Source organism: Oryzias latipes, chromosome 16 (genome assembly GCF_002234675.1).
Source record: "Oryzias latipes chromosome 16, ASM223467v1".
Taxonomy (NCBI): Eukaryota; Metazoa; Chordata; class Actinopteri; order Beloniformes; family Adrianichthyidae; genus Oryzias; species Oryzias latipes.
The window spans coordinates 17,413,634-17,424,797 of NC_019874.2; the positions used below are offsets into that span (position 1 = coordinate 17,413,634).

The window sequence follows — 11,164 nt, forward strand, 5'->3', positions numbered from 1 at the left end:
AACTTGACAACCAAACCAGAGGTCATATCTTTCTTAGTCTGGTGGAACAAAGTTCTCCTCAAGGCCAAACTGGAGGAGAGTTCTTACAGGCAGGCAGGGAAATAAAGGAGTTACAAGCTCAGTGTGTGCACACACTAAGTGTGCGACTTTTGTTTTACTCCTTAAGTCAATACAATTATTTCTTTCTTTGCTCTGCAGTGCATCCAGTATATGAAAAGAGTTTGGAGACTGGCTGTAAAAGGTGTGTGTAAAGGTGTGTGTCTGTGTACAAAGGGAGGTAGTTATTAGAGGACCTGTACCTCATAAAGCCTCTGCAGCATCAGGATGAACTCCTCTCCACTGCTGTAATGTGGAGCGCTTTACAGTCACCAGTTACTGTTTTTATATTTTCAAATCTTTCTTTCCCTCTAGTCACACATTTAACTTGGAATTTAAAATTTGATAATTTACCTATTAATTTGTACCGTTCATGCACATATTTGTGCATTTAGTTCTCAAAATAGGCCTTGTCCCTTTCCAAAAGAAATACAGGAAAAACAGAAGTTCATTCAAAGTCACTCAAGATCATTTTTCCAGATGGCAACTGAAATTCTCACAACAGCCAACAGACAGTAAATTGTCTTTCAGAGCTGAGCTGGTGATAAAATATCTGCTCTGAGACCCAGGTTTGAAGCTACATGCACACAAACACATCTAAAAGTGCACATTTCAGTCTTGACACGTAACAGCTTTTAAGCACGAGGAGACATTGACTTGCATCACCAGCAGCAGTCTAAATGGATGGGTATTATCATCTGACACACACACATAGACACAAACACACTGTGGTATGTCGGCATGAATAGATGGTCTGTCTTCCACCGGTGAGATTGGTTCCATCTGTTGTGGAGAAGGTTGCAGGGTCGCATCCGCTACTATTACCTCTGTGTCTGTCCACTGACACTTCATTCACTCCAGTGTTGGGCTGCCTGGGTGATGAAGGTGAACTGAGCCATGTCAACAGGGGGATGGATGGATGAAAGTGAATATATATTTGTAAAATTCCATTTTAGTTCCAATAAAAGAGGTTTGTAAATTTTCAATATTTAAATCTAATTTTGCCCTGCAACAAACAGGCGACCAGTCCAGGATTTCCCCTGCCTTTGCCCATGAGTAGCCGGGATGGGCTTCAACCGTGACCCTGAAAGGGACAAAATGAGTTTAGAAGATGAATGAATGAATAAATCTGAATTTAGAATAAAGTGGAACTTAATCTCCATTTCGATTGACTTTAAACCAATGTATGGACAAAAATTAAAAACAAAAAAATTGCTCTTTGTTGTAGTACTACTTGGACCAAAGGTGGACAGCAAGGTAAAAAAGGAAGATCTGTCAGATAAACTGACTTACAGAAGGCATATCAATCAGACTCTGCTGCGGCAGAGAGACAGCCAACAGAGATCTGAGAACAACCTGGTGAGGAGAAAGAAGGCAGGAGGGAGCAGGGGAAGAGACGGGAATGGACGGGACAGGAAAACGATGAGAAGGACAGAGAGGAGATGGTGAGTATGGCCCGCTGAAGGACAATCATTGTCCATCAACATGAAGAATTACCTTTCTATCTGTCCCTTATGCCTCCATGTGAGTCCACATACACACAGGGAGAAACAAGTTAACCTGCGAGGGAAAACTGATTGAATCTTCAGTGGGATTAACAGGGATTTAGCCCAGTGTAATGATACCTGAGTGAGTTGATTAGCTATCTGATGACACTGTGCTGTTTGACCTCCACAAGCCCAATAACAATTGCTAACTCCCAGCATTCGCTCACTACGATCAAACGGGAGGTGAAAAAGAACCACTTTAGACCTTCTTGAGGGAGTGATCATTGTTTTGTGTGTGTGGTTATTTTTTTCTCTTGACCTAATGAAGCGGGTAGCAGTGACACTGTGTGGACCGCAATGGCATAATCAGTTCTAGTTAAAAGGCAGCTTTTTAAGTGATTTGTCCCTGTTAAGACAGGGACAAATCACAAAAGCTGCGACACAGTGGAGTTGTGAAGGTGGCAAATGGCAAAGAATTAAAAACGGCCACATGCATAAAGCAATTGTGATTTTAAGGGTTAAAGAGACACCCAGCAGTTGAACTGTAGAGTTCATTACGAAACAGAAAACACCTGCAAAGACAGTAATTTTTGCAAAAAAAGATCAATTTTCACAGTCTTTACATCTATTGTATGCCAATTTTGTATGTGTTTTGTACGTTTTTTTTCAGTTAATAAAGGTGTGTGCCATTTCAATACTGCACGCTAGTCAACAAAAAAAGGACCGACGCTGGACAGTCTTACAGGTTGTGACAATTTCAGACAGTCTTGACTTTCTGAGGAAAAAAAGGTCACAGTTTTAAAATGAAACACCACAGGCAGGAGATTAAAGTTCACTGTTTAATTTTAAAGATTTTCTCAAGAACAAATGTGAAAGCTGACAGCGTTGCTGCCAGTAGGGTTATCATTGTCTGCTTCGCCTCTATACCTTCTGCTGCCATTTAAAGTCTCACTCTTTCTCTTTGACTCTGACCTTTCCATCTCCCACCAAATCTGAACAAAGAGGGAAAGTGGTATAAAAGTTCAGTTTGAGCACTTTAGACATGATGGGAAGTGTAAACAACACTCAGAAGCACATTTCTTTGGACAAAAAACCTTATATTTGGATCAAAAATGGGAAGAAAAAAGCTTTTTTTATCATTTAAAAAAAGAAAAAAACTTAAGCTTTTGGAACGTTTACAAGCTGGTTTTAAAATAAAAGATCACATCTATGACATTGGGTTTTATTTTGTTGTTGAATTATCATTTTAGTTATTTTAAAATCAACTTAAAGGTGCTAAAGAAATGTCTGACATCCAAACTAAATGTGCAGTTTTCTGCAAAGAAATGGTTTAATTTGTTATCAAAGAGTGCAAAGATTATCCAGTCTTTGTGGAAAGAAGCCGCCTCATTTCTTCCTCTGTTTCTGTAGGTCAGACGCATAAATATGAAAGTTACCACACTGGTGCTGCAGGCGCTGGACTTGGTCTATTGATCAATTTAGCAGAGCTGGTGGTCCATTTTACTGACCTGACATTTGAGGGTAGCTTTCATGGATTTTTCTTGTATTCCTTCAGAAGTGAGACATGTCTGGTGAGTAATGCATCTGTTGCTGGATGAAGTACAGATAGTAAATAGGCTCAAAGACTCACAAAAAAGGCAGTGCAAAAAAAAAATACATGCAAAGAAAATTAGAAGCATGTAGGAACCATTTAAGGAGTTTAATGAATTTACATCAAACTGAGGAGTTGTGGATGTTAGATGTTAACTATAGTGTTTTATTTGTTTTTCCTCTTCTTTTATTTGGGTGAAAAACATTTTATTACCTACATAAAAACTGAATTGAGTTGACTTCGAGGACACTATTTATGAAATGCAAAGTGATGCTAAACCCTTCAACCAAGCAGTTTATAACTTCTGTAGGAATTACAATAACTGTCATAAAGATGGGTATTTTGTAACTGAACAGTCACATGTTGGGTGCATTTACACAGTGTTGCAGTTTTTAAAGTTGCAAACCTTTCATCGTTTTTGGACTAAAATCGATAACAGTTGTTCATAAACCCAGTGTGAAGCAATGGATTGAGCACACACTCTGCTGTGATTTTCGTCTTTCGATTTCAGTATGAGTCTGCATGTAGCAATAATATTAACTCTTAACATTTCTATCTGAACTTTTTTCCACCCTTAAGTTTTTGCAAGGTTTCTCAAAGGCTACCACTTTGTGTTGGATATCACAGATGTGTAAAAGGTAGTGAATACTAGGTAAATTGAAATTTTGACCAAAGCATTCCTGGGCCCTCTCTCTGCTCTGTGGGACTCATGTAAACTCTTGAGGACATGCTGCAAGATTGGACTGCAGATGTGAGGAGCTCTGGCGCTCCCAAGTGGTAGCATGAAGCAAGTGCAAGGACACTTTCAGTTGCAGGACTAAACAAATTACACGTTCTACTTAGACACATAAACAAACACGTGCACATGCATGGATGCCAATTTCACCTTATGTGTTTGTCTGCTGGGACCTGTATGAATTCTGTAAATCCAAACCCCCCCCCCCCCCCCCCCCCCCCCCCCCCCAGCTTGAAAGCAGTCAACTCAGACGCAGCAAGAAAACCTCAGAAAGTGCACAAATCTGCAGAATGAGTCTGTGCAAACACGCACACTCAGTCCGTTGGATTGTGTGCTTGGGTAGCAGAAGGCCCTGACGCTGTTCATTAATCACTATGTTGAGGTTTTGAAGCCACAGCAGGAATGGAAATGCCGGTCTGATTTTAATAGATATACTATTCTGCCCTCATCAGCTTGACTGGAGTTCAGAGCAGGAAGAAGTAACACTCAGTCACCAGAAGACTGGGCGTTTGCAGGAACACGAACAGCTTGTGCAGCAGTGTGGCTCATTTGTGTGTTTTAATTGCTTTTAGACAACAGTGGAGGTTTCTCTGAGGAAAATATATACAGCTTTGGGTGCACAAGCAAGCTGTCCTTTCTGGATCAGTGCATTTTGGTTATCCTTTTTTATTTTCCCTAACCTAACGCATCATTTGCAGTTAGTAACAAGCAAATTTGCATTTTATTAAAAAAAAAATTTTAATAAGTCACACAAAATTTGATTTTAACTGGATATCTTTTGTTGGCATTTGGAAGGATTTTCCTTTTCAACAGGTTACCAAATCTTTAGCTGGATTTAAAAAAGACAAACAAGGCTTTTCCTTTTTTCCTCCATGACTGGGCTGTTATATTTTGAGGGCCACCATTGATTCATTTCACCACTTGACATCTCTAACGAGAAAAAAAATCGTAACTTCCTGCAGTGAAGGATTCATGTGAAACCCCTGTCTACAATTAAAAACAAGAGAGAAAATGTCACATTTAAAGTTGACATCACTGGTGGCTCTTATATGAAAAACACTGACTTAGTTCAGATGCTTAAAAATGAAAAAACTACAATAAAACACTTTTGTGTTTGCGGAGGAGCTCATAGCTTCTGCTTTACTCCAGTCAAGAAAATAATTTTGCATCCACTCAGAGATAAAATGCACCAACATATAAACATACATGACATTAGGTCTCTTTCCTAATTAATAATCATAAACTTAGGCATATTTACATACATACATTCAATTTAAAGGTGAACAAAGAATGAATTCCTTCAAACAAACTAATACAAACATTTGTTTTCCAGCAGAATATGAATTCATATTACAGGAACCAGAGGTATTGTGAGTTTATAAAAAAAGTATCTTAACCTGTTTGGTTTATACAGCACTTGATAAATACTGGATCTTGTACATTTCACTTTTCAGAGAAAGAGATTATTACCTTTTAAGAAACAGGTTTTTGAAATGCATTTCAACAAACAAGCACATGTTTGTCATATGCTTCCGCCATGGGAGCTGTTATACAAAGAAGAGGGAAACATGTTTAAAGAGCATTCAAAATACAAGTCTCTTTTGCAGACACAGCCTTTTTTTTCACAACAGCAGCTCAGAGTCCCAGCAGGGAGCATTTTCAGCAGCAGAGCTGATCTCTGGCCCAGCAGCCTCCTCCACTGACTTTACTTCAAAAACTGGATTTAAGGGGTTCTAAGCTCCTTTTCAGCTGTCATGGAACAATGCACGTTGCCTTTCGTAGGGTCAGGTAGCCGGTTACAACATCCGAAGGTAGGAGACGGATGTAGGAGAACTCATCTGGGGATGTGAAGCGCAGCTTGGTCTGAGGGTCTGTGTAGTTCGCCTGACGAGAAGCTCAGTATTACTAAATGTGAACTTTACACAAGACTTGGGGGAATTTGTTCAACTAATTACTCACAGGAAGTCCAGAGATGTCAGAGTACTTTTTGGCCGGCTTCAGAGAAGGAGGGGCGTCGATGTTGTAATCTATGGAAAAACAGCAAACTCTGACTTTGTAACATTGTAATATTAAGGCCTTTCTACGACATGAAGGTTTCATGGCAGGCACCTCCAACTTCTAAATAAATGTAGTTTAATATGACAATATAAATGGCACAGTGCAGAAAAAATAAAAACAACTAAACTTACAGTTTGGATCATCGAGCTTCCAGGGTAAAGCCCGCTCTAAAACCAGAAGCTGTTTAAGATTCTTCCAGGTCCTGTTCTTTTTTCCTGCTGCTGCACCACCAATCCCTGAGTGCTGCCAACACGAGGTTACCAAACAAATGACCAATAATGACCAACAGCCACTAATCATTTTATATTCATCTTTACCTCAGGCACTCACCTGAAATGTGTGGTCTTTAAAAGGAGGCGGTTTTACCGTTGACTCTGTGGCAGGTGGACCCCCGTCTACTGACTCTGCTGCCTTCACTTCAAGAATGGCTTCAGTAGCTGTTACCTTAAAAAAAAATACAATTTAAATTTAAAAATTAAAAAAAAGGGAAAAGATGGGGCAAATACAAGTAATCACATAGTTTTTGCTATTTTCATCAATTCATTTTGAAAACTCTCTCAAAATTAATTGATGTAAATTGAATTTTTTTTTTTTTTTTATTTTAATCATTTTATTTTTTAATAATTTTGTGGGTGAAAGGAGGATGTTGGCCAAGCTAACATCCATCATGGTCAAAACCTATCACCCACTACATCAGACAGTGGAGGCGCTGAACAGCTCCTTCAGTTGCAGACTGTTACACCCCCCATGCAGGAAGGAACGGTTCTGCAGGTCATTCATTCCGCTGTTAGATTGTACAATGCCACAGTTTAAATATGCATTTTCAAACCGGTTATCATGCATCCATAGCCCATCTGTATATCTTTTTACTTTATTTATTTAATTTTATTATTACGCATAACATACGTTATGTCGTTATAGTGTACATAAGTATTACCTTTTGTATTTTTTTGTACATTTTGTATTTGTATTTTTGCACATTTTGAACACCCTTCATTCTTTTGCACATTGCTGTTGTTCTTTTCTTCTTTTTGCACTGAACTGCGGTAGCAATTGAATTTCCCCAACGTGGGATCAATAAAGAATATCTCATCTCATATCTTTCAAAATAAAATGTTTTAAAAAAAAGTCCTTAATGTGTTAACACAGCATTAAGCAACCTTAACCAGATCGCACTAACTTAAGGGATTGAAATTGCTGCTAAAAACAGATGCATTTGAGAAATCTGTGTTCAATTCCTTCTTTTTGGTCGAGAAACACAGTCGATCATTCAGGAGCAAAATAGAAAGTTCAAGCGCCAAATAAATGTAATAAACCGTAAGCCAGCATCTCAATAAAAAATAATTAAAAAACAGAAAGAAACGAGCAAAAAGTAAAAAAGCCACTACGGGGCATTGTTGTGACACTTTTTTGGTGTGCGAGCACATTTTGATAATATTACTTTTGTTTGTGTTGTCGTTATTGGAGGTCCTTTCTTCTTCTTGGTGCTGCTGCTGCTCCCGGCGGTCTGCAGAACCGCAGGACTGCCGGGACGCTTCTTTCCGCGGACAGCGACACTACCGGCTACCGACAGCGATGGCTTAACGGTTATGGGATTCTGCGACGCCATTTGAACAAACGTTTCACTAATTTGCAAAATAAAGTCCCCGTTGGGTCACAACATTTAGCCTTTGCATGCTATTATAGCTATCCTCCTAACCCGGATGTGAATCCGGTAGCTTCCTGTGCGGAAGAACCTTACAAAACAAAAGTACATTTATTTCTTTCTCTTTTGTTATTTATTTATTTATTTATTCATTTGTTTGTTTGTTTGTTTGTTTGTTTGTTTATTTTCCATTAAATTTACATGTGCAAGTATGTGCTACACTAAAACACATATATTGTAAAAAATGTTATATTCTCAAGTTACTGGGTATATATTTTGTTAATGACTGCAGCTCTTTGGCTTTTCTCACTGCAAAAAGTAATCTTTTCAAGTCTATACTGAAAGTGTGGCAGTGGAAGTTTACATTTTATACACTATTTATCTGATGTAAACTAAAAATGTTCCAAATATATTTTGAAAATGTATTTAGTGTGTATATTTCCTACACTACACCTAAAAGCTATGCTCCAGTGTGCTCAATAAAATGAACTTCCAATGTCAGTAACTTTTTTTTTTGCCAAGGGCTATACTATGCAAAGACCACAATAATGTGTAGCCTAATAATACCTTAACTGTGCCCATAGAAAAACATTTTTTCCCCAAGAATTTACCAGACATAATGAAATGCCATGTGGTTATTGTTGATGTAGCTCTTAGAAAGTATTTTCTGATTCCATCTAATTGCTTAATATGTACACAGGAGAAGTAGAAGCAGGAATACATCATCAGGATTTTCCCATTAAAATGTTACATGGATAGACCAATGTTTTCCAGTCTTGGTCGTCAGGGCACTCTTAACTGCATCTCTCTTATTTTTATTTTTTATTTTACATATTTCCTGTTTCAATCACTCCTGGATTCAATACATTTTTCTTTAGGCGCTGGGAACTTCATGATGAGCAAAAATCAGATGTGTTTGAAGCAGACTAACAGAGAACAATGGCCCTTCAGGTTAGTGGAGTGAACCTGGCATTGTTCTGTAACAAATCCATAGAGTCTATCGTAGCAGATAATTGTTTTAATCAAACTTTATCAGTTCCAAATGATAAAATTCTTTAAGAAAAAAAAGGGGCGGTGGGGTATTTGTTCAAGTGTGTGGTATTGTTCCTTTTTAAGTGGAGTCATGCCACCCCCTTGTGTTTGGAAGAGGTTTTTACAAACATTAAAAAAGCAGCAATGGCCCATTTAAACTGTTAGAAATGGCAATACCTTTGAAAGTAATAGCTTTGAGGCTGATCTCTGAATAAAACAATTAAACTGATAACCTTCCACAAAGATTTCGAGTCAACTGTGATTTTTTTGTCACTTCATTATTTTTTCATGTTACACCGTTGTATTGATCCACACTTAAAAGGCTCTTTGATTGTGAGGCTGCTCTATTTTACTTTATTGTCAAAGTTTGTAGACTTCAGAAAAGAAGCTGGAATAGAACTTGCATTCCAATTTATTTATCTGGGTTTGTTCCAGCAAGCTACACAGCAAAATCTGAATGAAATCAATGTGGCATGCTGGATTTTCAAGTGTAAAAGGGAGCTATACCCTTCATTGAAAGAAACATAGCCATGAGCAGATCTCATCAACTCAGCAACACATGGATTGTTTTCCGTTTTAAAGAAAACAGAATTGAGCATGAAATAGAAGAATATAATAAAATAAACTGAGAAACTGAAGGTTTTACGATAGTTTATCAAATAAATGAATAAATTTAATAATCTACTGCTTTGCTTGACAGCAAAATTACTGTTTTGTGGTCTTGGTGAAGGTGAAAATGACTCTCTCACTAATGGAAAACAACAGCATTTGTAGTTGTTTTGTATTATGACCCAAGTGTGGGTCAGTAAGTTTAAATAATTAATGTGCTCTCCTTTTAGATTGCTGTTCATTACTGCCTATAAAATGGTTTACAATCCTCTGAATAATCAACCCTCATGTTTCAACTGCATAAAAGTAGACTTTGAAGACTGGATGAATAAACCAATCAATCTATCAATTATGAACAGTTTACTTTACTGAAGTCAATAAAATAATCAGATAAATGCAACACACAAAAGATTTCTTTTTTTTTTTTTTTTTTTTTTTTTTTTTAACTTGTCCTGTCCAACAGCTAGGCAAACAGATGAGAGCTGAGGGCCTCTTGTGTTGGACATATTTTATTCTAACAAGAGGGGTTATTCATCTTCAGACAAACCAAAGGTATGTCTGAATAAACCCCTTTTGTAATTGAGGCCAAACTTTATTAATTTCAATCATGTTTGAAAATCTTTGGTGTTGGACCGGACGGAAAAGGAAAGAGGGGAACAAGAGAGAGGGACGTTAGAGAGAGGGGGGGGTAGGAGGGTGATAATAGGAGGGGAAGGGGGGTAAGACCATGAAGCAGCATAGAGCAGACAGGTTTACTGGTTGTTTATCGTTACGGTACGGTTCAAATGTAGTACAAAAAGGGCGGGGCCTGTTCACACACACTCAAATATTATCAACACACCTGCTAGCCGCAGAAATGTCCACATGTCAGCATGCACACAAAACAGATAGTGTTCACGAACGCATACCTATGCCTTTAAACCAACTAGTGTGAAATCTTTCATTCATTCAATCATGCAAACTATTAGTGCAAAGGTGAGCTAACACCTGTGCTCAGGTGAGTGTTTATGTTCTTCTAAAATGGATGGTGGAATGTGAAAAGAAGGAGGAGGAGCGCCCAGCCACCCCCACACCCATACCCCCGCCGCAGCAGCAGCGGCAGCCGGAATTCCCCCAGCGCCACACGGGAACAGGCAGGGAACAACCGCCCCCCGGGCGACCAAGACCGCCACCCAGGCCAGGGCCAGCAGGACCGCCGCGAGGCCCCCAGAGCCAGAGAGCAGGGAGGCGCAGAGGGAAAGAGAGCGCCGCCCCAGCCCAGCCAGGAAAGCAGCCCCCCGCCGCGCCGGAAGAGCCCAACGCAGGGCCCCACCGGAGAGGGACGCCCACAGCCCCAGACGAGCACCCCACCACCACCCAGGAGTTCCGGGCATCCCCCCGCCCCGACCCCAGGTACGAGCCAGGACCCCCCAAGGGAGACCCGCTCCGCACTCCAGGCAGCCACCCACCCGGCCCACGGTTGGTCCAGGTAGGAGCAAGGCAGGGGCCCGCCGCCCCCGCCCAGGAGGGGGGAACCCCGGGGAAAAAAGGGCGGCCCATAAGGGATGTTATAAGTATGGCCCGACCAGGCTCGGCCATGTTGGAAGTTTGGCGGGGCCCAGGGGCAAGGACCAGGACCCACCCCCCAGGGACACGAACACCCCCGGCTCAGGTGTAATATGAACCCCCCCACCGCGCGGAGAGAGCACCGCCGGGCCCAGGGAGCCGGCACCCAAGGGACACGGCCGCCATCGCCAAGAGGCCCGCACCCCCCACCAGGGACGGGGTAGGGGACAGATGGACCCAGGTCCCACCTTCCTTGTAAAATGTGTGTGCGTGTATGGGTGTTTGAGAGGGTGTTTGTGTGCATGTGTGTGTGTTTATGTTTGAATGTATATATTGAAGGGGGAGGGGTGTGTGTACTAAGGGGG

The 11,164-nt window shown here is 40.4% G+C and overlaps 1 protein-coding gene across 1 annotated transcript; it reads right to left on the reverse strand.

Moving 5' to 3' along the window:
- Window positions 1-4,770: 4,770 nt before the first annotated feature.
- Window positions 4,771-7,678, reverse strand: ino80c (INO80 complex subunit C). The gene is made up of 5 exons (XM_004077860.4): window positions 7,410-7,678; window positions 6,299-6,412; window positions 6,100-6,211; window positions 5,870-5,937; window positions 4,771-5,794 (listed from the first exon to the last, which is right to left on the reverse strand). Exons 1-5 carry the CDS (start codon window positions 7,575-7,577, stop codon window positions 5,663-5,665), a joined length of 594 nt encoding a protein of 197 aa, XP_004077908.1. The 5' UTR covers window positions 7,578-7,678; the 3' UTR covers window positions 4,771-5,662.
- Between the last annotated feature and the right edge of the window lie 3,486 nt (window positions 7,679-11,164).

Excerpts from the sequence above, each read along its gene's own strand:
- ino80c (XM_004077860.4), bottom strand. The coding sequence starts at position 7,577 with ATGGCGTCGCAGAATCCCATAACCGTTAAGCCATCGCTGTCGGTAGCC. Across the intron at positions 6,413-7,409 it reads TAACGACAACACAAACAAAA|GTAACAGCTACTGAAGCCAT; the intron begins GTAATATTATCA and ends TTTTTTTTTAAG. Across the intron at positions 5,938-6,099 it reads GAAGCTCGATGATCCAAACT|ATTACAACATCGACGCCCCT; the intron begins GTAAGTTTAGTT and ends GTTTTTCCATAG.